Here is a 24,424-nt window from a genome sequence, read left to right as displayed (position 1 = left end):
CGAGACGGGCTGGGAAGCTGAAGCCAAGCCCCCAGGGACCGTACGAGAGGAATTAATTGTCATAGAAAATATGTGCGAAAGTTCATCTAAGATTTTGTTGCTGTTTTTAAAATATTTTATTTAAATATGGGTGTGTGTTCTCTGAGTCCAATTAACTTGGGTATTACCCATTAGTGTTGTAGTCAAGACCACCTAAACCGAGACCAAGTCATGACCAAGACCAAGACAGGCCGAGACCGAGACAAGACCAAGACTTTAAAGGTTTGAGACCAAGTCAAGACCAAGAAAAGTGCAAGTCACTGCATTAAAATACTTATGATAAAATGTGGAATATGCATATGAATAGGCACTTCTTGTCTTTGTGTGTGTGTGTGTGTGTGTGTGTGTGTGTGTGTGTGTGTGTGTGTGTGTGTCTGTGTGTGTGTGTGTGCGTGCGTGCGTGCGTGCGTGCGTGCCATCAGAGAAGTTAATAAAATAACCAAAGGCATTGCAGATATGTGGGAATTTATATTGTCTATAAGCAAATAAAAGTGGACAAACACTTAGGAGCTGAAATCAAATGAACCATTTATTCTGAACTGTCTTTCCGTGGCTTGTCATCCACTTAGCACAATGCAGGTGTTTTTAGTAATAACATTTTTTAAAAATTGTCATTGGGAGAAGCTTAACTTGTTTGACTCTGTGGACCCTGTACCGGGTCCAGAATTATCTTATTTTGACTTAATATAAAATATTCCTTTCATTTTTAATGGTCTGTCATGGACCCAGTACCACATATGAGATACTGTTTGAAAGCTTACACTCTCTACTTTCTGCATATATGCATCACTTTAAGATATGTTTTACTGTAAGAAAGTTAGTTAAACTTAATTTACACTATCACCCCCCCCATATTTTTGAATATCATTTAATATTCACATATTTCATATTTTTCAAGTATGACAAACATGGGCAAGTCTTATATCAAATGAAAGCTCTCATTCTCAGGAATAAAACTGCAGCGTTATTTTTGTCCTATTTTTATCACATATCCTACAATCGTTGAATGAATAATGAGGTAAAAAATCGTCTTTTGTAAACATATGGGAAACTTGGGTGTGGACTGCCTCAGATAGCACAGATAGCCACAAATGATACACCATCTTTTCTCTTAGGTCCTACTCTAAAAAATGAGTCCATTCACAGGATTTTCTTTGGTTTGTGTGCATAATTAATCCCTTGCTATTTATTATATGTGCAAAACAAAAAACCAATATTTATATGAAAAATGTATTTTCGCACACTTCAGTAAAATGAGAATAACTTTTGAATGCGACATGCTAAAGAGTTCATTCTTTTTTGGGTGTTTACTGTCTGCTGCTGGCAACAACCAGAACTGTCTGCAGTCTGCTAGAGCACCCAGAACCAGAGTTATACACTATCAAAGACAGCATCCACGACACAAAAAAAGAAAAATTGGTGTTTTATCACATGAAAAACCACATAAACAACAATACTTGTCACAAACAGCAGCTTTTTATGTAACTTCAAAGGGTTTTCTTTAAAATGATATAAAGCAATTGAATTTATTCCACTGTATGTGGTTATGGGAGCACTTCAAATGTTTTTTGGCAGAAATATATTTACAAAGTATACAAAAAGCGTATTATTCCTCCCATCAGTTGAAGTAAAATAACTTTTGCATTTATAATGATAGAGAAAAAAATTCATTTTTCCTCTGTAAGCTGGCAATTTCTGGAATCAAACAAAACTGTCTGCAGGTTTCGTTCCCACTCAGGGCCAGAGTTATACACTTTTAAATACAGACTTTAGAAAAAAAACACCAAAAAGCGCCTATTTATTTTTGGGTTTATTAGAGGACTGACAACACATACAACCATGTTGAGCACTTTTAACAGTGTTTTATGTAATTTCAAAGGGTTTCCTGTAAAATGATACCAAACTTTTGTATGTGCACCTCTGCTTGTGGGTATGAGAAGCTTTTGAAATTGGGTAGGCCAAATCCAGGCGAAAATCCCCAATGCCAACATTATATGCCAAACCTGAATAAACTGCATAAGATTAATGATAAATAAATTTGTGATGTGCCATCAGTTGTGGTCTTGACCGGTCCTCTTTATCTGAGACCGAGACGAGACCGAGTAAAAATGCGGTCATTTCCGAAACAAGACCAAGACCTTTACAAAGTGGTCTTGAGACCGGTCTCAAGACCGCGACCGGTCTCAAGAACTACAACACTATTAGCCACAATGTTAAACAGACCCGGCTGATCTTTAAAATCAGTCAGGTCCCGGGTCCTCGGGTTTTGGGTCTTCCGTGTAGACCTAGTCGGATGTATGCAAATTATTTTGTAGGGGAGGGAATTGAATAAGAGCAGGGGGAGTGAGATGCATTTTACGTAATATGTATCCGTTGTTCAGATTTGGCCATTTTCTGGCGGACATTTCTAAAATGAGGAATTTCTATGAAACTGAGAATATTCAGAATGTCTAACAGTTTTTGGATGTTCGTGAATACGGGTAGACTATTGTTATTTAACTAAGACAAGGTAAAACGTTTTTTAATTCTCTGTCACCTTTAAAATAGAGACACCAAACAGACTTTCGTGTGTCTTGAATTGATAAAGACTGACAAATGTCTGGGGGAGGAGATCAATACAGAATGCACTTGAACTGGTTTAAAACCCCAAATCATGAGATTTACTACGATTTAATACATTTACTTTGAGACAGACAAAGAAATCATTTTAGTCATACATATAATAAATTTCGAATGTGTAATGGAAACATATAACTAATTTTAACATAATTCCTCATTTTAACATAATTCACCCAAAAATCTACATTTTGTCATTATTTGTTTACATTTCTTCTTCTGTTAAACACAAAATAAGATATTTGACTTTTATTACTTTTGTTACGTTACAGCCTGATACTGCAAATGTTTTAATTAAATCTTTTCTCATAAATCTGCACTCAGTACATAATAATGACAATGTGGAAACTACTAGTAATTACTGTAAAAAAGAAAAAAATATCACATTTACTTGAAATTAATTCTTGTCCACAAAAGCACGGTTTTAACAAATCTGTCCATATGAAAACACAAAAACTGACAATGACCACTGTAGAGAGCATGCCATACCAACAGGTGGTGATATAACATGTAAAGCCATTTTGACCAACCAGAACCCTGAAAACAATTCCTGTAGTCTAACAATATGGCACACTTATGTAAACAAAGTAGAAAGTGCCGAACAATCTGATGTCAAACAGAGAAGATACCAGCACTCCAACGTCACAAGCTAAAATCTCTGGTTTCGCCTACTACAAGCCAAAATAGATACACTTATAGTAAACTGTTCATACAGCTGAGACTGAAAGCTGTATTTACTAACAGACAAAATAATAAAAACCTGATACATTTTCCAAATCATTCTCATTACAAAGAAGTCTTCTCACAGATCCATTTAAACCGGGCATGGCAAGTGTAAGTAACCCATACTGATGAATTTGACAGAACACAGTCTTCATTACCCTTTTGATTTCTGGGATCTCCAGGTGCCCAGAAGCTGAAACAACAGATCATCATTAGATCTTTGGTGTTGTTTTCTGTGTGATACTGACTATTAGAATCATTTATTAGGTAATAATCAGTTACATTAGTGATTTCTCACCTAGTGTTCATTGTGCTGTTATCAACCCATTTCCATCTGCCCTCCTCATCACTGTCAGACAAACCAATCCAGATGTTTTCTCTACCAGAATTCTTAATAAAATCCTGTAACGATGAAATAACACATTTATATTATTACAGTCAGCAGTTTTAACTGACTTCCTTAAGTCTGCAGTAGATACATAATCTGTTTCACTCACTTGTTTCTCTTTGTTGTTAATGATGATCAGATCTGCTCCTCTCTCTTTACAGTATCTTCTGCTCTCAGTCCAGCTCTTCACCTCAGATGAAATGTAGTACAAACTGGATTGATAGTAAAACCATCCATCTGTAAACACAAATATAGTTTAACTATCATCTATCACAGTCCTTCACTTAATAATACAAGCTGATACACTTGGTTTTTAAAAATTGTAGTGTAGTCCAAAATGACCTGATGTATTCAGACATTTCCACAGTTCATTGATGTCTTGATTTAACTTTTCATTTTGTTTCAATAGTTGAGTATAATTGGTTAGTAGCTGGTCTCTCTCTTCTGTGAGTTTTTTGTTGTTAAACTGTTGATTTGTATTGATGAGGACACACAGCACTATGACTGCAGTCAGTAGAAGAACATACAGCAGCACCAAACACACTGTAACTGATCTGGAACTTCTCTTCCTCACACGTTCACTTCCTGAAGATGACAGATGATGTTACGCGCTCTTCTTCTCCACAGAGCAGATGGAGAATATTTAAACATGAGTGGTGTCTGATAGTTTGAATCATGTTCACATTTTAACACTGAAATAAATGTCATTACCTGTATGCTGCGATGGTTGTTGTGTGTTTGTATCTGTTAAGTCGTGATCTCTCAGAGAAGCAGCGCTCTCGTAAATATCCACCATCATCTCCACTCTCTCATTCATTCCCTGTGATTCAGTCCTGATCATGTTGATTTACGGTTAATGCTATCAGGTATATCTACTCTTTTATATTCTAGCACCAACTCTGCTAATGGTGAATGATCTTCTTGTGTAGTTCTGTTTATGTTGGTTGCTTTATGCTCTAAGTTTAACACGCTTTAATGAAACATAACGGAAATACAAGAGTGTTAATAGAAGCTAACAAGTTCTTGGCTATAAACCACAAATACTTTAATGTCAGATTTTGCAGATGCATGATCCTTATAGTAAAGACAACTTAAAGTGTCCTTCAAATGTTGTGCTAATATTTGAAGTGCTTTATTATTTTTGTGAGGTTACTCTTGGCATTGGACTGAAAGCAAAATGTTGCTCTATTATGCATGCATTTATCCATATGCTAATAACCATGATGGTATGTGAACAGTTGCATAACACACAGATTTATTTAAGAATGATTGGGTCTCTAAACAAGTATAAAGTCAATAGATTATGGTTTAGGTCTGTAGTGTGAGTTGTTATTGAACTCTGGTAGAAGTACTGCCATTGTAAAATGTAAAAGGACAAAAGAAGAACTGCCCATCATTGTCCTGACTCTTATTTGTGTTTTTGTAATCATTATAGTACAAACACAACAGGGTACATTTTGTGAAAGCTACTTGACTTGGCAAGACCTGAAACAACATACAGTACAGTATGATTTTGTTTTGGTTATGTTGAACTGCAGTAGCATTTTAAGCAGAAGCATGATATGCTACTAGCTCAGTTATCTCTTAGCGAGAGGTGTGAAGTTCACACTTTATTTTTGCCTTTCAGGCCCCATTTACACATGATATTTAAATGAGTTTTGCCTGAAATGATCACAAGTGCCCTCTGTCAGACTAACCAATAGAAATGAGACATAATGGCTAAAAGATTTACTGTATGATCAGTCCTTAAAAAATCTTGTATTCCAGTTAAAATGTAACTACAAATTACAATATACCAACTACAAATATCATATTGTAACCCGTCTTCTAGTTCCTACAGACACAACAGGTCTGAGCTATGGACCAGCTCTTTCAGAAGATCAGATTCGACTACTGAGCCCAGGAGCTTCCAACAACAATGAATCACTCACACACTTAAGTTCAACTGAAGATAGATAAATGTATTATATTTTCAGATTTTAGTATTGTATCCAAATTCCATTACACAAAAAATATAAAAAATAACAAACAAACAAAAATAAACAGAATAATTGGTTTGTTGCAATATTGTTCAAAGAAAGAATAACAAACTTCCTCTTCTCTCTTTTTCAGATCACCTCAGTTCCAGGATCTTACAGGACAACTTAAGGTAAGTGTTTTCTCTTTTCAGTGTTACAAATTTATCACCACATACACTATTTTCTTCTTACTTTTATGTTTCCCTTTCTTAATTTACTTTTCTGTTTACATTCATTTACTCTGTGAATTTTAAATAACCCAAATCACAGTAATAAAGAAAAAAAATGAAATAAAGTGCTTAATGCACAATTAAATCAATTCACATTAACACTTATCAATGTGCTTATAATGATTAATTCCCTTTCCAGATGTATTTCAAAACCTTAGACTTGAAATTGAACATATAACCCAAAACAAAACAATAAATTCACTGTAACTCCCATGCACATTCAAAATGTAAATCACATTATATGTAAGCTCAATTAAATCAGTAAATCAGTCTTTACCAGAACAGTTAATCAGTCTTTAACAAAACAGTAAATCTTTAGATCTTCTTTTTATCAGTCTTTATGATCCTTTTCACATAAATGGATTGTTTTGTATCTCAGTCTTTCCTTTTAGATGAAATTACTCCACAAGAAAAATAGGGAAAAAATGTAACTGTGTGTGTTTCACTTGCCTACTGTCCGTTTGGCAATAAAAGGGTTAAATCTCACGCATTTAAGACTCGATGAAAACTCCTCGTGGCTCGCCAGTCCCAACTCCGCCCACTATCGGAAGAATTGAAAACGATTCCAGAAAGTTCGATCGTTACCGTAGCAACTTAGCCTCGTGTGCAAAACAGCACCCCATACGCAGCATTCACAGCGCAGGATGGAGACGTCCGTAGGCAACAATCATATAAACTTCAAAACAAACACAACAACAACAAAAAAAAAAACCTGACCTTGAATACACAAGGCCACAAAAGCATCATTAGTTTCCAAAGTCTTCATAAAATGCATTAATGTTTACATAAAGGTCAACTTTATCAAAATAACATTACATTGCATCACATATAAAGCATATAAGCTTCACATTTCACTCTTAAACCATAAAGAAAATTAAATAAACTCATTCACATTGCATATTTAACTTATATACATTTAAACACATTGAATGTAATGAATTTGAAAACTTTAACTCACCAAAACCAATGATAAAGTCCGTTTCAAATTCAGTTTCTCTGAAGAGATTTTATCTCTACTTCTATCAATATTGAGTAAAACTCAGCATTAAAGCAATTTATACCCCCGATTTCTCCAGAGTTCTCAATCTACATCTGCTCTCTATCTGACTCACGTGCAGACTAACCAGCGATCTCTCACGTGCGCGAGAGAAACCCGGAAGTAAGCAGTGAGCCAAACACCATTCAGACATATCATTGGTCGGACACATCATTAAACTTTCTTCTTATTGGCTGAAACTTTGACCATAAAATAACTACATTTAGAGATTCAACAAATAAAAAAATTATATTTTTATAACTTTTGTAACTGGGGTTACACCCTCCCCCCTTGTTCTCATGCACGTCCTCGTGCATGCATGTGGCTGCATTGTCACTGCTGCCAAAGGATCCCCAGGTTCCATAACACACTGGTTCTGAATAATGTCAGAATTATTCTCTGCTTGAGCAAATGCAGTACTTAGGCCTTGTAATAAGGACTGAACTACTGAAATCAAGGGATTCCCTAATTGAGGATAATGAAATTTCTTTGGGGGTTTAGTCACTCTTGTGGAATGTCTAACACCCTCCTCCTGTGAATTTCCTTTTCTTGACACCATGTCATCAGGTACGGCTTCACAAGTAGGACTATTTCTTTTGCTCTGATCAAGATCTGACTCCTCAGCTGGATTCAGGTCTACACTTTCCAGTATCTCAGACTGGTCAATTAACTCGGAGTTATCACATTCTTCCTCCCATGACACTGCTACAGGATTTTCCATTCTACCTTCTCCAGGCTCATCTTCAACACTTCTTACAGGTAAGTTCTCATTTGCTTTATCACATAGTTGTTTTTGTTTTTCAGTAACTTCTTGTACCTCTCTTTCTAGGTAATCTGTATTTGGTTGGGCAGCATCCGCTACATCAACCTCAACTGTGTTTGGTACAATCAACTGGCTGTCTATCTGCTGGGAAGAATGTTCATTAGAGACAAGGTGAGAAACCAAATCTAGTGATTTTCTAGGCATGACACAATAAGAATGTTCACTCTCAGAATTCTCCCCATCATTAGAACATTCTGCTTCATTATCATTTTCCACACCAGACTGAGCTCTGGTTCTGCGTCTGTGTCGTACCTTGTGTGAAGCTGTCTCAGTTGCTTCAACTTGGGGCAAAAACCCACAAGGTAAGAGCAGATCTCGGTGCAGGGTACGGACAGGTCCATTTTTTCCTTCAGGGCAAACAGTATACACAGGTATGTCTCGTACTTTACTCAACACAACATAAATATCTGTTTCCCACTTGTCTGCCAGTTTGTGTTTCCCCCTTAACCTGACATTTTTTACCAAAACTCTATCTCCCACTTCCAGAACAGAATTCACCACATTTCTGTCAAACCTCTTTTTATTCCGTTCAGCCACCTTTTTACTGTTTTCCACTGCCAACTTATAACTTTCCTCTAGTCTTTGCTTAAGAGAGGTCACATACTGTGAGTGAGATTGCTGTGGTTCATCATTCAAGATTCCAAAGGCTATGTCAAGTGGCAATCGTGGCTGCCTTCCAAACATCAACTCTTATGGTGAGTAGCCAGTGACATCTTTTCTTGTGCAATTATATGCATGCACCATTGGCTTGACATACTCTTTCCAATGAGCTTTCTGTTTGTTTTCTAGGGTACCCAACATTTGCAATAGAGTCCTATTAAACCGCTCTACTGGGTTTCCCCTAGGGTGGTATGGTGTCGTTCTTACTTTACGAATCCCTGCAATCTTACACAATTCTTGTATAAGGCGCGACTCAAAGTCCGGCCCTTGGTCGCTATGTAGCTTCTCGGGGAAACCATAATGAACCAAAAAATGTTCCCAAAGGCACTTAGCTACCGTCTGAGCCTTCTGGTTACGTGTTGGAATTGCAACCGCGTATTTCGTAAAGTGATCAGTAATTACTAGAATGTCTTTCGTATTGCTGCTGTCGGGCTCCACGGATAGAAAGTCCATACAAAGCAACTCTAATGGACGGCTGGTCTGTATGTTCACCAAGGGGGCGGCTTTCTGTACCGGAGCCTTCCGCCTGACACAACGTTCACAAGTACTTATCTTCTTTTCTACAGCACTGGCCATTCGGGGCCAATAAAACCGGGCCCTAAGAAGGTCAAGAGTCCTCTCAACCCCTAGGTGACCCATATCATCATGTAAAGAGGTAAGTACTAACTCTCTCAAATCTTTAGGTAATGCGAGTTGCCTTCGCACCCTTCCCTGATCTATACGCTTTCGGTACAATAAGCCACGTCTGATCTCAAATTTACTCCACTCACGAAACCACAAAGCCATTTCCATTGAAACATTTTTCATGCTGGGCGGTCTTTTGTTTGCTTCTAGCAGATCAATTATCTCCCTTATTTCAGAGTCGGCTCTTTGTCTACATGCCAAGTCATCCTCTGACAAGGTAGGAATAGCTGGTAAGCCATGATCACACTCATCTAGAAAAGCTTGGGGTAAAGAATTTGCACTCACACCTAGAGACTCAGCTAAAACCACTGGAGAAGTCTGAATCTGGTGCCTCTCACAGATGGCTTTCACTACCTCTGGCAATATGACTTGCGGCCCTTGTTCACCACCCAAATGATTCAGCGTGAACTGCTTTATGCGTTCTTGTTCTTTCTGGGACTCTACATCATCCCTAAGGGGACCGTTAGGACGTCGAGACAATCCGTCTGCGTCCATATTTTGAGTTCCTGCTCGATACTGAATTTTGAAATTGTACGTCGACAAGCTGGAGAGCCATCGATAGCTTGCGGCGTCAAGCTTTGCCGAAGTCAGAATATACGTTAGCGGATTACTATCCGTTACCACAGTGAATTCACTCCCGTACAAATAATCACTAAATTTGGAGGTAACCGCCCACTTCAATGCTAAAAACTCCAGCTTATGGGCTGGGTATCTAGCTTCACTTCGAGTCAACCCCCGACTGGCATATGCAATGACCCTCAGCTGCCCCTCCTGCTCTTGATACAGAGCAGCACCGAGCCCAATGGTACTGGCATCGGTATGTAACAGGTAAGGGAGTCTGGGATCAGCATATCCCAGAATAGGAGCAGTCGTGAGTTTGTCCACAATTGTGTCAAATGCTCCTTGGCATTCGTTAGTCCATCTTTCCCCCAATGGATCTCTGGGGTTCAGGTAAGTTTGCTTTACTTCTCTACACTTAGCATTTTTCCGAACCGGAGGATATCCAGCCGTGAGATCATTCAGGGGTCTAACAATTTTTGAGAAGTCCTTCACAAACCTACGGTAATACCCGGCAAATCCTAAAAAGGATTTTAACTCTTTTAGAGTCTGCGGTTTTGGCCAGGTCTTTACAGCTTCTATTTTGCTTGGATCTGTACTAACACCATGTTGAGACACAATATGACCCAGGTAACGTACGGATGTTTGAAAGAAACTACACTTTTCGGGAGAAAGTTTTAGCCCGTACTCCTTCAACCGGTTTAGCACTTTTATCAGACGGCGTTCATGTTCTTCAAGAGTGTCTGAAAACACAATTAAGTCATCAATGAATACCAAGACCTTGCTCCTGTTTAGGCTACCCATACAGCGCTCCATGAGCCGCTGAAAAGTACTTGGGGCATTCGTTATGCCCTGTGGCATCCGGTTAAATTCCCAAAATCCAATTGGGCATACAAATGCTGTCTTGGCTTTATCCTGCTCATTCATCTCTATCTGATAGTATCCTGACTTCAGATCTAAAACAGAGAACCACTTGGAGCCTGTGAGTACCGAAAATGCCTCCTCAAGATTTGGAAGAGCATAGGCATCCTTAATGGTCTGCGCATTCAACTTTCTGAAGTCAATACAAAGACGAACCGAGTTATCTTTCTTTCTCACCACTACAATGGGAGATGCAAAGGGTGATTCAGATTCCCTAATTATTCCAGCGTCTAACAACTCCTGTAAGTGTTTCCTAACTGCACTAACATCTTGTGGATGTATGGGTCTGGGTCGCTGCTTAAAAGGAGTCTCATTGCTAAGCTTAATATGATGCTTAACTCTGTCTGTATGGCCATAATCCATGTCATGTAAAGCGAAAACCTCAGGCATCGTATTCAGCAAAGCGGTTATTCGACACTTCCATTCCGTCGGCAAGGGTGAATCACCAAAGTCAATGTTTATCTGTGGTTCATTTGATTGCTCTTGAGCTTGCAAGAAGTCACTTCTCTGAGAAATGTCTGTCACTTTCTGAACTGAGCAAACATTAGCTAGCACAGTCTTGGGAGATATATTGATGTCAACTTGAGTTTCATTCTTTACCAACAGTGGCACACTAAAGGAGCGTTTGCCAGGTAAAGCATGCAAACTACTGGCTACAACTAACCCACCTGGTAAGTTGGACATTTCAGTAGAGTCAATGACAGCTAAATCTTCAATCAGACAATGGTTGAGTTGAACAACCCCATCAAAAACTACAGTACGACCTGCAGGTACAATCTCAGGGTTGTCCCCTCTTAAAGTCACATGCCCCAGGACTTCAGCACACCTCTGCTTATGCCTAGCACTCAAAATCTTAAGCACAGCTCGATACCCATTGAAAGCTGGGTTGAGCTCAAGGTCTCCCTGGGCATGCACATCATACAATGCATCTAAGGAATTGGTACCTATCAATATCTGCTGCACTCCCTTCAAGTCTGGAACCACTAAAGCTAGTGTGTCAATATTTGCTGTGACCCCTAGAAACTCCTTAGGAAAGGTTAAGGTAAGTTCCACATACCCTAAATAGGGTACCGACTGCCCGTTGGCCCCTTCAACCTCTAACAAGGCATCTAAAGGCTTCACAGGGAAATCAGATAAGTGTGCATTGTGGAAGGACAATGGAATTGTGGTTACCTGAGAACCGGTGTCTAGTAAACAATTCACTTCTGTTCCCTCAATGCACAACTGAGCGGTGCACTTTGTCCCAATTAACCCTTTTGGTAACCTCCCTGATATCTTGTCCTTACATTGAAAGTCAAAAGGTTTTCTGAACTGATTAGGGCGCTCAAGTTGGCTTCCGATCTCTGTATGCCCTAGTACAGAGTCGGTTTGGAGTTTAACTGCTGAGGCACAACATGATTCAGTGAATCCCAATGAGCTTGTTTCTCCCTCAGCAAACGACGCTTTCTATCAACTTCAAGAGGGTTTGGATCATTTTTGCAATGAGCAACTATGTGCCCATCCTCACCACAATTAAAGCAGTACCCGGGACGGGGTCGAGCCGAGACTACATCACTCAAGTTAGACTGTCCACGTTTGTTTAACTCAGTCTGCTTAGGCTGTGGCTTTTCAAAGTTTCCATGTGAACCTAACAGCTTTTGGGTTTGATTTTTCTGTGGTCCAGTTACAGCTAATTGAGCTTTTAGCTCAGCAACCTGCTTCCTTAGGTCTGCAAGTTCTGAAACATCTGAGTCAAGGTGAGTGTTCTTTTTAGTCATAGCTGAGCCTATAGCTTTTACCTGTGCTCGCAACTCATTTATTTCTTCTCTTAGCATAGAAACCCCTGCTGTTTCCTGAGAATCAGTTTGACCCTGCTTATGGACTCGAGACTTCAAAGGCACTAACTGAGCATGTATTTCCGATATTTGCTTTTTCACCGGATCAACATCAGCAGCTGCTCCAGCGCCTACCTCAGTAGTATTAGACGACAGCTGGTGCACTGTAGCACGTGGCTTAAATGAGTGTAAGCCAGGTTTTGTCATTCCCAAATGGCTTCGCATGCGTTCCTCTTTTGAGGCTTGCTTGTCCTCCTCGGTCCTAACAGCCACTACCAACTCAGCAAAGGAAGGCGGTTCGTTCTTTCTTTTTTCGAGATTCAAACTTACTAGTAAACTGCTGTCCCAACACCCACGACAGAATTGTCGCAGTAAGTAGTGGTTACGCTCAGCCTCTGAAATACCTCCTCTCCGCACTGTTGCGCTCAGCATGACTTGCAGTCTATGCAGGTAACTAGAGGGCTTTTCACCTTGGTTTTGCAACAGAGTCATATACCTCGCAAGGAGCTCATCACCGTCTTCAACTGACCCATAAACGGACTCTAAAAGTCCTAGATACATCAACGGAGACGCATGAGACCCGATATGTTTCACAACATCTGCTGCTGGCGGCAAAAGGCTGTCAAGTATTTTTCGAGTGCGAGACAAGTCAGAAATGGATGGGTCATCAAGTAAAAAATCAACACTCGCTCTCCAGGTTTCAAAGTCAGGTTCGTTAGCTGGTCGAGGACTTTTTCCTGAAAATGACCTCAAACGCATTGGAACGTACTGATTGGAAACAGCATCAGTAGCCCGCACAATATGTTCAACTACTACACGCTGAATACCAGGTGGACCCATTACATCAACTGGCAGGGTAGTATGCACTGGCACAGCACCCGCTTGGTCATTGGTCTTGGTCAGGTTTTGATATTTACTTTGTTCAACACTGGACACAGAGGCCCTATCAATCAATGGTGTAGTTGCAGTACGTTCGACTGCTTGTTGGATTTGTGGTAATGACCTATGAGGTTGAGAATCTGCCACAATACGGTGCACATTACTTTCACTTGGTCTAGATGATGGTTCATTACAAGCACTGCCTAGCTTTCTTAACTCTTGAATCACATCATGAAAAGATCTCCCACTAGCTTTGGCAATTTCTTGAAGTTCATCCATACACTCTTTAGTGACATCACTTCCAGCCACTTGTGGATAAACACTGCTCAAGGCTTGCACATTGAAAGTGACGTCTGCTTTAGAAGCACCCACGATTCGTAAAGGCAACAAGGTTCGCAGCTCCTCCATAGCTGAGCTGTATTGGAACTCAATGATAGCATGTCGATGAAACTCAGAAGTTGGGCTATCTATGAGCAAGGTACGTTTTATGCTACCATAACGCAATAGCCACTGCTCTAAATCATCATCACTTTCTGACAATGTTATACCACTCACCAGGACGGCATTGTTAACATTCACATTTTCTCTTTTCACAATATCCATAATGGTGATCACTGCACTACAAAACACTAGTTTCAGAGATGTCACTGTTGTTGATAAGCATCCAAAGGCTCCTGGCTGGCTCGCCAAATTTTTGTAACCCCTCTTCTAGTTCCTACAGACACAACAGGTCTGAGCTATGGACCAGCTCTTTCAGAAGATCAGATTCGACTACTGAGCCCAGGAGCTTCCAACAACAATGAATCACTCACACACTTAAGTTCAACTGAAGATAGATAAATGTATTATATTCTCAGATTTTAGTAATGTATCCAAATTCCATTACACAAAAAAATATAAAAAAATAACAAACAAACAAAAATAAACAGAATAATTGGTTTGTTGCAATATTGTTCAAAGAAAAGAATAACAAACTTCCTCTTCTCTCTTTTTCAGATCACCTCAGTTCCAGGATCTTACAGGACAACTTAAGGTAAGTGTTTTCTCTTTTCAGTGTTACAAATTTATCACCACATACACTATTTTCTTCTTACTTTTATGTTTCCCTTTCTTAATTTACTTTTCTGTTTACATTCATTTACTCTGTGAATTTTAAATAACCCAAATCACAGTAATAAAGAAAAAAAATGAAATAAAGTGCTTAATGCACAACTAAATCAATTCACATTAACACTTATCAATGTGCTTATAATGATTACTTCCCTTTCCAGTTGTATTTCAAAACCTTAGACTTGAAATTGAACATATAACCCAAAACAAAACAATAAATTCACTGTAACTCCCATGCACATTCAAAATGTAAATCACATTATATGTAAGCTCAATCAAATCAGTAAATCAGTCTTTACCAGAACAGTTAATCAGTCTTTAACAAAACAGTAAATCTTTAGATCTTCTTTTTATCAGTCTTTATGATCCTTTTCACATAAATGGATTGTTTTGTATCTCAGTCTTTCCTTTTAGATGAAATTACTCCACAAGAAAAATAGGGAAAAAATGTAACTGTGTGTGTTTCACTTGCCTACTGTCCGTTTGGCAATAAAAGGGTTAAATCTCACGCATTTAAGACTCGATGAAAACTCCTCGTGGCTCGCCAGTCCCAACTCCGCCCACTATCGGAAGAATTGAAAACGATTCCAGAAAGTTCAACCGTTACCGTAGCAACTTAGCCTCGTGTGCAAAACAGCACCCCATACGCAGCATTCACAGCGCAGGATGGAGACGTCCGTAGGCAACAATCATAAAACTTCAAAACAAACACAACAACAACAAAAAAAAAAACCTGACCTTGAATACACAAGGCCACAAAAGCATCATTAGTTTCCAAAGTCTTCATAAAATGCATTAATGTTTACATAGAGGTCAACTTTATCAAAATAACATTACATTGCATCACATATAAAGCATATAAGCTTCACATTTCACTCTTAAACCATAAAGAAAATTAAATAAACTCATTCACATTGCATATTTAACTTATATACATTTAAACACATTAAATGTAATTAATTTACAAACTTTAACTCACCAAAACCAATGATAAAGTCCGTTTCAAATTGTTTCAACAGTTTCTCTGAAGAGATTTTATCTCTATTTTTCCCAATATTGAGTAAAACTCAGTATTAAAGCAATTTATACCCCCGATTTCTCCAGAGTTCTCTATGTACATCTGCTCTCTATCTGACTCACGTGCAGACTAACCAGCGATCTCTCACGTGCGCGAGAGAAACCCGGAAGTAAGCAGTGAGCCAAACACCATTCAGACATATCATTGGTCGGACACATCATTAAACTTTCTTCTTATTGGCTGAAACTTTGACCATAAAATAACTACATTTAGAGATTCAACAAATAAAATAATTATATTTTTATAACTTTTGTAACTGGGGTTACACCCTCCCCCCTTGTTCTCATGCACGTCCTCGTGCATGCATGTGGCTGCATTGTCACTGCTGCCAAAGGATCCCCAGGTTCCATAACACACTGGTTCTGAATAATGTCAGAATTATTCTCTGCTTGAGCAAATGCAGTACTTAGGCCTTGTAATAAGGACTGAACTACTGAAATCAAGGGATTCCCTAATTGAGGATAATGAAATTTCTTTGGGGGTTTGGTCACTCTTGTGGAATGTCTAACACCCTCCTCCTGTGAATTTCCTTTTCTTGACACCATGTCATCAGGTACGGCTTCACAAGTAGGACTATTTCCTTTGCTCTGATCAAGATCTGACTCCTCAGCTGGATTCAGGTCTACACTTTCCAGTATCTCAGACTGGTCAATTAACTCAGAGTTATCACATTCTTCCTCCCATGACACTGCTACAGGATTTTCCATTCTACCTTCTCCAGGCTCATCTTCAACACTTCTTACAGGTAAGTTCTCATTTGCTTTATCACATAGTTGTTTTTGTTTTTCAGTAACTTCTTGTACCTCTCTTTCTAGGTAATCTGTATTTGGTTGGGCAGCATCCGCTACATCAACCTCAACTGTGTTTGGTACAATCAACTGGCTGTCTATCTGCTGGGAAGAATGTTCATTAGAGACAAGGTGAGAAACCAAATCTAGTGATTTTCTAGGCATGACACAATAAGAATGTTCACTCTCAGAATTCTCCCCATCATTAGAACATTCTGCTTCATTATCATTTTCCACACCAGACTGAGCTCTGGTTCTGCGTCTGTGTCGTACCTTGTGTGAAGCTGTCTCAGTTGCTTCAACTTGGGGCAAAAACCCACAAGGTAAGAGCAGATCTCGGTGCAGGGTACGGACAGGTCCATTTTTTCCTTCAGGGCAAACAGTATACACAGGTATGTCTCGTACTTTACTCAACACAACATAAATATCTGTTTCCCACTTGTCTGCCAGTTTGTGTTTCCCCCTTAACCTGACATTTTTTACCAAAACTCTATCTCCCACTTCCAGAACAGAATTCACCACATTTTTGTCAAACCTCTTTTTATTCCGTTCAGCCACCTTTTTACTGTTTTCCACTGCCAACTTATAACTTTCCTCTAGTCTTTGCTCAAGAGAGGTCACATACTGTGAGTGAGATTGCTGTGGTTCATCATTCAAGATTCCAAAGGCTATGTCAAGTGGCAATCGTGGCTGCCTTCCAAACATCAACTCGTATGGTGAGTAGCCAGTGACATCGTTTCTTGTGCAATTATATGCATGCACCATTGGCTTGACATACTCTTTCCAATGAGCTTTCTGTTTGTTTTCTAGGGTACCCAACATTTGCAATAGAGTCCTATTAAACCGCTCTACTGGGTTTCCCCTAGGGTGGTATGGTGTCGTCCTTACTTTACGAATCCCTGCAATCTTACACAATTCTTGTATAAGGCGCGACTCAAAGTCCGGCCCTTGGTCGCTATGTAGCTTCTCGGGGAAACCATAATGAACCAAAAAATGTTCCCAAAGGCACTTAGCTACCGTCTGAGCCTTCTGGTTACGTGTTGGAATTGCAACCGCGTATTTCGTAAAGTGATCAGTAATTACTAGAATGTCTTTCGTATTGCTGCTGTCGGGCTCCACGGATAGAAAGTCCATACAAAGCAACTCTAATGGACGGCTGGTCTGTATGTTCACCAAGGGGGCGGCTTTCTGTACCGGAGCCTTCCGCCTGACACAACGTTCACAAGTACTTATCTTCTTTTCTACAGCACTGGCCATTCGGGGCCAATAAAACCGGGCCCTAAGAAGGTCAAGAGTCCTCTCAACCCCTAGGTGACCCATATCATCATGTAAAGAGGTAAGCACTAATTCTCTCAAATCTTTAGGTAATGCGAGTTGCCTTCGCACCCTTCCTTGATCTATACGCTTTCGGTACAATAAGCCACGTCTGATCTCAAATTTACTCCACTCACGAAACCACAAAGCCATTTCCATTGAAACATTTTTCATGCTGGGCGGTCTTTTGTTTGCTTCTAGCAGATCAATTATCTCCCTTATTTCAGAGTCGGCTCTTTGTCTACATGCCAAGTCATCCTCTGACAAGGTAGGAATAGCTGGTAAGCCATGATCACACTCATCTAGAAAAGCTTGGGGTAAAGAATTTGCACTCACACCTAGAGACTCAGCTAAAACCACTGGAGAAGTCTGAATCTGGTGCCTCTCACAGATGGCTTTCACTACCTCTGGCAATATGACTTGCGGCCCTTGTTCACCACCCAAATGATTCAGCGTGAACTGCTTTATGCGTTCTTGTTCTTTCTGGGACTCTACATCATCCCTAAGGGGACCGTTAGGACGTCGAGACAATCCGTCTGCGTCCATATTTTGAGTTCCTGCTCGATACTGAATTTTGAAATTGTACGTTGACAAGCTGGAGAGCCATCGATAGCTTGCGGCGTCAAGCTTTGCCGAAGTCAGAATATACGTTAGCGGATTACTATCCGTTACCACAGTGAATTCACTCCCGTACAAATAATCACTAAATTTGGAGGTAACCGCCCACTTCAATGCTAAAAACTCCAGCTTATGGGCTGGGTATCTAGCTTCACTTCGAGTCAACCCCCGACTGGCATATGCAATGACCCTCAGCTGCCCCTCCTGCTCTTGATACAGAGCAGCACCGAGCCCAATGGTACTGGCATCGGTATGTAACAGGTAAGGGAGTCTGGGATCAGCATATCCCAGAATAGGAGCAGTCGTGAGTTTGTCCACAATTGTGTCAAATGCTCTTTGGCATTCGTTAGTCCATCTTTCCCCCAATGGATCTCTGGGGTTCAGGTAAGTTTGCTTTACTTCTCTACACTTAGCATTTTTCCGAACCGGAGGATATCCAGCCGTGAGATCATTCAGGGGTCTAACAATTTTTGAGAAGTCCTTCACAAACCTACGGTAATACCCGGCAAATCCTAAAAAGGATTTTAACTCTTTTAGAGTCTGCGGTTTTGGCCAGGTCTTTACGGCTTCTATTTTGCTTGGATCTGTACTAACACCATGTTGAGACACAATATGACCCAGGTAACGTACGGATGTTTGAAAGAAACTACACTTTTCGGGAGACAGTTTTAGCCCGTACTCCTTCAACCGGTTTAGCACTTTTATCAGACGGCGTTCATGTTCTTCAAGAGTGTCTGAAAACACAATTAAGTCATCAATGAATACCAAGACCTCGCTCCTGTTTAGGCTACCCATACAGCGCTCCATGAGCCGCTGAAAAGTACTTGGGGCATTCGTTATGCCCTGTGGCATCCGGTTAAATTCCCAAAATCCGATTGGGCATACAAATGCTGTCTTGGCTTTATCCTGCTCATTCATCTCTATCTGATAGTATCCTGACTTCAGATCTAAAACAGAGAACCACTTGGAGCCTGTGAGTACCGAAAATGCCTCCTCAAGATTTGGAAGAGCATAGGCATCCTTAATGGTCTGCGCATTCAACTTTCTGAAGTCAATACAAAGACGAACCGAGTTATCTTTCTTTCTCACCACTACAATGGGAGATGCAAAGGGTGATTCAGATTCCCTAATTATTCCAGCGTCTAACAACTCCTGTAAGTGTTTCCTAACTGCACTAACATCTTGTGGATGTATGGGTCTGGGTCGCTGCTTAAAAGGAGTCTCATTGCTAAGCTTAATATGATGCTTAACTCTGTCTGTATGGCCATAATCCATGTCATGTAAAGCGAAAACCTCAGGCATCGTATTCAGCAAAGCGGTTATTCGACACTTCCATTCCGTCGGCAAGGGTGAATCACCAAAGTCAATGTTTATTTGTGGTTCATTTGATTGCTCTTGAGCTTGCGAGAAGTCACTTCTCTGAGAAATGTCTGTCACTTTCTGAACTGAGCAAACATTAGCTAGCACAGTCTTGGGAGATATATTGATGTCAACTTGAGTTTCATTCTTTACCAACAGTGGCACACTAAAGGAGCGTTTGCCAGGTAAAGCATGCAAACTACTGGCTACAACTAACCCACCTGGTAAGTTGGACATTTCAGTAGAGTCAATGACAGCTAAATCTTCAATCAGACAATGGTTGAGTTGAACAACCCCATCAAAAACTACAGTACGACCTGCAGGTACAATCTCAGGGTTGTCCCCTCTTAAAGTCACATGCCCCAGGACTTCAGCACACCTCTGCTTATGCCTAGCACTCAAAATCTTAAGCACAGCTCGATACCCATTGAAAGCTGGGTTGAGCTCAAGGTCTCCCTGGGCATGCACATCATACAATGCATCTAAGGAATTGGTACCTATCAATATCTGCTGCACTCCCTTCAAGTCTGGAACCACTAAAGCTAGTGTGTCAATATTTGCTGTGACCCCTAGAAACTCCTTAGGAAAGGTTAAGGTAAGTTCCACATACCCTAAATAGGGTACCGACTGCCCGTTGGCCCCTTCAACCTCTAACAAGGCATCTAAAGGCTTCACAGGGAAATCAGATAAGTGTGCATTGTGGAAGGACAATGGAATTGTGGTTACCTGAGAACCGGTGTCTAGTAAACAATTCACTTCTGTTCCCTCAATGCACAACTGAGCGGTGCACTTTGTCCCAATTAACCCTTTTGGTAACCTCCCTGATATCTTGTCCTTAGATCGAAAGTCAAAAGTTTTTCTGAACTGATTAGGGCACTCAAGTTGGCTTCCGATCTCTGTATGCCCTAGTACAGAGTCGGTTTGGAGTTTAACTGCTGAGGCACAACATGATTCAGAGAATCCCAATGAGCTTGTTTCTCCCTCAGCAAACGACGCTTTCTATCAACTTCAAGAGGGTTTGGATCATTTTTGCAATGAGCAACTATGTGCCCATCCTCACCACAATTAAAGCAGTACCCCGGACGGGGTCGAGCCGAGACTACATCACTCAAGTTAGACTGTCCACGTTTGTTTAACTCAGTCTGCTTAGGCTGTGGCTTTTCAAAGTTTCCATGTGAACCTAACAGCTTTTGGGTTTGATTTTCCTGTGGTCCAGTTACAGCTAATTGAGCTTTTAGCTCAGCAACCTGCTTCCTTAGGTCTGCAAGTTCTGAAACATCTGAGTCAAGGTGAGTGTTCTTTTTAGTCATAGCTGAGCCTATAGCTTTTACCTGTGCTCGCAACTCATTTATTTCTTCTCTTAGCATAGAAATCCCTGCTGTTTCCTGAGAATCAGATTGACCCTGCTTATGGACTCGAGACTTCAAAGGCACTAACTGAGCATGTATTTCCGATATTTGCTTTTTCACCGGATCAACATCAGCAGCTGCTCCAGCGCCTACCTCAGTAGCATTAGACGACAGCTGGTGCACTGTAGCACGTGGCTTAAATGAGTGTAAGCCAGGTTTTGTCATTCCCAAATGGCTTCGCATGCGTTCCTCTTTTGAGGCTTGCTTGTCCTCCTCGGTCCTAACAGCCACTACCAACTCAGCAAAGGAAGGCGGTTCGTTCTTTCTTTTTTCGAGATTCAGACTTACTAGTAAATTGCTGTCCCAACACCCACGACAGAATTGTCGCAGTAAGTAGTGGTTACGCTCAGCCTCTGAAATACCTCCTCTCCGCACTGTTGCGCTCAGCATGACTTGCAGTCTATGCAGGTAACTAGAGGGCTTTTCACCTTGGTTTTGCAACAGAGTCATATACCTCGCAAGGAGCTCATCACCGTCTTCAACTGACCCATAAACGGACTCTAAAAGTCCTAGATACATCAACGGAGACGCATGAGACCCGATATGTTTCACAACATCTGCTGCTGGCGGCAAAAGGCTGTCAAGTATTTTTCGAGTGCGAGACAAGTCAGAAATGGATGGGTCATCAAGTAAAAAATCAACACTCGCTCTCCAGGTTTCAAAGTCAGGTTCGTTAGCTGGTCGAGGACTTTTTCCTGAAAATGACCTCAAACGCATTGGAACGTACTGATTGGAAACAGCATCAGTAGCCCGCACAATATGTTCAACTACTACACGCTGAATACCAGGTGGACCCATTACATCAACTGGCAGGGTAGTATGCACTGGCACAGCACCCGCTTGGTCATTGGTCTTGGTCAGGTTTTGATATTTACTTTGTTCAACACTGGACACAGAGGCCCTATCAATCAATGGTGTAGTTGCAGTACGTTCGACTGCTTGTTGGATTTGTGGTAATGACCTATGAGGTTGAGAATCTGCCACAATACGGTGCACATTACTTTCACTTGGTCTAGATGATGGTTCATTACAAGCACTGCCTAGCTTTCTTAACTCTTGAATCACATCATGAAAAGATCTCCCACTAGCTTTGGCAATTTCTTGAAGTTCATCCATACACTCTTTAGTGACATCACTTCCAGCCACTTGTGGATAAACACTGCTCAAGGCTTGCACATTGAAAGTGACGTCTGCTTTAGAAGCACCCACGATTCGTAAAGGCAACAAGGTTCGCAGCTCCTCCATAGCTGAGCTGTATTGGAACTCAATGATAGCATGTCGATGAAACTCAGAAGTTGGGCTATCTATGAGCAAGGTACGTTTTATGCTACCATAACGCAATAGCCACTGCTCTAAATCATCATCACTTTCTGACAATGTTATACCACTCATCAGGACGGCATTGTTAACATTCACGTTTTCTCTTTTCACAATATCCATAATGGTGATCACTGCACTACAAAACACTAGTTTCAGAGATGTCACTGTTGTTGATAAGCATCCAAAGGCTCCTGGCTGGCTCGCCAAGTTTTTGTAACCCGTCTTCTAGTTCCTACAGACACAACAGGTCTGAGCTATGGACCAGCTCTTTCAGAAGATCAGATTCGACTACTGAGCCCAGGAGCTTCCAACAACAATGAATCACTCACACACTTAAGTTCAACTGAAGATAGATAAATGTATTATATTCTCAGATTTTAGTAATGTATCCAAATTCCATTACACAAAAAAATATAAAAAAATAACAAACAAACAAAAATAAACAGAATAATTGGTTTGTTGCAATATTGTTCAAAGAAAAGAATAACAAACTTCCTCTTCTCTCTTTTTCAGATCACCTCAGTTCCAGGATCTTACAGGACAACTTAAGGTAAGTGTTTTCTCTTTTCAGTGTTACAAATTTATCACCACATACACTATTTTCTTCTTACTTTTATGTTTCCCTTTCTTAATTTACTTTTCTGTTTACATTCATTTACTCTGTGAATTTTAAATAACCCAAATCACAGTAATAAAGAAAAAAATGAAATAAAGTGATTAATGCACAATTAAATCAATTCACATTAACACTTATCAATGTGCTTATAATGATTAATTCCCTTTCCAGATGTATTTCAAAACCTTAGACTTGAAATTGAACATATAACCCAAAACAAAACAATAAATTCACTGTAACTCCCATGCACATTCAAAATGTAAATCACATTATATGTAAGCTCAATTAAATCAGTAAATCAGTCTTTACCAGAACAGTTAATCAGTCTTTAACAAAACAGTAAATCTTTAGATCTTCTTTTTATCAGTCTTTATGATCCTTTTCACATAAATGGATTGTTTTGTATCTCAGTCTTTCCTTTTAGATGAAATTACTCCACAAGAAAAATAGGGAAAAAATGTAACTGTGTGTGTTTCACTTGCCTACTGTCCGTTTGGCAATAAAAGGGTTAAATCTCACGCATTTAAGACTCGATGAAAACTCCTCGTGGCTCGCCAGTCCCAACTCCGCCCACTATCGGAAGAATTAGAAACGATTCCAGAAAGTTCGGTCGTTACCGTAGCAACTTAGCCTCGTGTGCAAAACAGCACCCCATACGCAGCATTCACAGCGCAGGATGGAGACGTCCGTAGGCAACAATCATATAAACTTCAAAACAAACACAACAACAACAAAAAAAAAACCTGACCTTGAATACACAAGGCCACAAAAGCATCATTAGTTTCCAAAGTCTTCATAAAATGCATTAATGTTTACATAAAGGTCAACTTTATCAAAATAACATTACATTGCATCACATATAAAGCATATAAGCTTCACATTTCACTCTTAAACCATAAAGTAAATTAAATAAACTCATTCACATTGCATATTTAACTTATATACATTTAAACACATTGAATGTAATGAATTTGAAAACTTTAACTCACCAAAACCAATGATAAAGTCCGTTTCAAATTGTTAAACAGTTTCTCTGAAGAGATTTTATCTCTACTTCTATCAATATTGAGTAAAACTCAGCATTAAAGCAATTTATACCCCCGATTTCTCCAGAGTTCTCAATCTACATCTGCTCTCTATCTGACTCACGTGCAGACTAACCAGCGATCTCTCACGTGCGCGAGAGAAACCCGGAAGTAGGCAGTGAGCCAAACACCATTCAGACATATCATTGGTCGGACACAACATTAAACTTTCTTCTTATTGGCTGAAACTTTGACCATAAAATAACTACATTTAGAGATTCAACAAATAAAAAAATTATATTTTTATAACTTTTGTAACTGGGGTTACAATATTGTGACTTAAATAACCAGTTCTGTGCATTCAAATCTTTACACAATCATCTGTTTCTCCCTCCTCT

At 40.0% G+C, this 24,424-nt stretch overlaps 1 protein-coding gene across 1 annotated transcript; it reads right to left on the bottom strand.

Annotated features, from left to right (window-relative positions):
- Positions 1-5,706: 5,706 nt before the first annotated feature.
- Positions 5,707-22,505, bottom strand: LOC141368898 (uncharacterized). The gene is made up of 3 exons (XM_073873699.1): positions 20,717-22,505; positions 15,479-20,591; positions 5,707-6,690 (listed from the first exon to the last, which is right to left on the bottom strand). The coding sequence occupies exons 1-2, from the start codon at positions 22,503-22,505 to the stop codon at positions 15,811-15,813; spliced, it is 6,570 nt and encodes a 2,189-aa protein (XP_073729800.1). The 3' UTR covers positions 5,707-6,690; positions 15,479-15,810.
- Positions 22,506-24,424: the final 1,919 nt, after the last annotated feature.

The sequence above is a fragment of the Misgurnus anguillicaudatus genome, chromosome 12, assembly GCF_027580225.2.
Source record: "Misgurnus anguillicaudatus chromosome 12, ASM2758022v2, whole genome shotgun sequence".
NCBI classification, from domain to species: domain Eukaryota; kingdom Metazoa; phylum Chordata; class Actinopteri; order Cypriniformes; family Cobitidae; genus Misgurnus; species Misgurnus anguillicaudatus.
This window is presented reverse-complemented; position numbering and strand designations above follow the sequence as displayed.

Excerpts from the sequence above, each read along its gene's own strand:
- LOC141368898 (XM_073873699.1), bottom strand. The coding sequence starts at position 22,505 with ATGGATATTGTGAAAAGAGAAAACGTGAATGTTAACAATGCCGTCCTG. Across the intron at positions 20,592-20,716 it reads GGGGTACTGCTTTAATTGTG|CAGTTAAACTCCAAACCGAC; the intron begins GTGAGGATGGGC and ends GTTGTGCCTCAG.